Source organism: Trichechus manatus, unplaced genomic scaffold, assembly GCF_000243295.1.
Source record: "Trichechus manatus latirostris isolate Lorelei unplaced genomic scaffold, TriManLat1.0 scaffold01729, whole genome shotgun sequence".
NCBI classification, from domain to species: domain Eukaryota; kingdom Metazoa; phylum Chordata; class Mammalia; order Sirenia; family Trichechidae; genus Trichechus; species Trichechus manatus.
Genome location: NW_004445665.1, coordinates 4772 through 5797, shown reverse-complemented (window position 1 = coordinate 5797; position 1026 = coordinate 4772). Strand labels below are relative to the sequence as shown.

Here is a 1026-nt window from a genome sequence, read left to right as displayed (position 1 = left end):
ACTGGAGGAAGCTGGCAGTGGCCCAGGATGGACCACGAGGGACAGCAGCTCTGAGAAGTGGGGACTCCTCACTGCATTGTGGCCCGGCCCCTGTGAACGCAGATGGAAAATGACCACCCACAAGACTTAGTCCTCGGAGCCTGGCAGCTAGAGAGGAGGGTACCACCCTGAAGGTGATGACCGAGGGGTGCCTGAGTAGGGACTCGTGGCCAGCCATGCTCAGTGGCACACCGCAGGACCCCTGAGACAGAGTTCTGGGCCATCGCCTCAATTCCAAGGCCTTTAATCTGAAGCTAGTGTAGCTCCGCTGGCCCCAGGTCCCCCCCCGTGGCCATGCCCCACCCCACGCCTGCTGCCTCCTGACCCCCTTCCCAAGCCCTCCCTCCTCCCTCCTCCCTCCAGGGCGGCCCTCTCCAGTCTCCTAGGTGGGTACCAGTGAAGGCGCTACCCGGGAATCCCCGGCTGCCCCCTGCACCAGCGTGGCCACGGCCTTGGGCCCCGTGCTGTGGATCTTCTCGTGCCGGTGCAGGTTGGCGCGGCGGCTGAAGCTCTTGCCGCACAGGGGACAGGTGTGGGGCCGGATGCCGCGGTGGGTGCGCTGGTGGGCGGCGAGGCGCGTGCTGTGGCTGAAGCTCTTGCCACATTCTAGGCAGTGGTAGGGTTTCTCGCCGGTGTGGGTGCGTTTGTGGGCGATGAGGTTGGAGCTGTGGCTGTAGCTCTTGCCACACAGGGGACAGGAGTAAGGCCGGACGCCGCGGTGGGTGCGCTGGTGGGCGCTGAGGCGCGAGCTGTGGCTGAAGCTCTTGCCGCACTCAAGGCAGTGGTAGGGCTTCTCGCCGGTGTGGGTGCGGTTGTGGGCGATGAGGTTGGAGCGCTGGCTGAAGCATTTGCCGCACTCGGGGCACGGGTAGGGCTTGACCCCGGTGTGGGTGCGCTGGTGACTGACCAGGGCCGAGCTATGCGTGAAGCACTTGCTGCAGACGGGACACTTGTGGGGCTTGGCGCCCGTGTGGGTGCCCTGGTGGG

General features: G+C 66.0%; 1 protein-coding gene across 1 annotated transcript in view; it reads right to left on the bottom strand.

The window, feature by feature from the left end:
- Positions 1-6: 6 nt before the first annotated feature.
- LOC101343844 (zinc finger protein 205-like) overlaps positions 7-1026 on the bottom strand; it is a 5763-nt gene continuing 4743 nt past the window's right edge. The window contains exon 4 of the mRNA XM_023725889.1: positions 7-1018. Coding sequence (XP_023581657.1) covers positions 422-1018 — 597 coding nt within the window. The 3' untranslated portion in view covers positions 7-421. The remainder of the gene's footprint in view (positions 1019-1026) is intronic.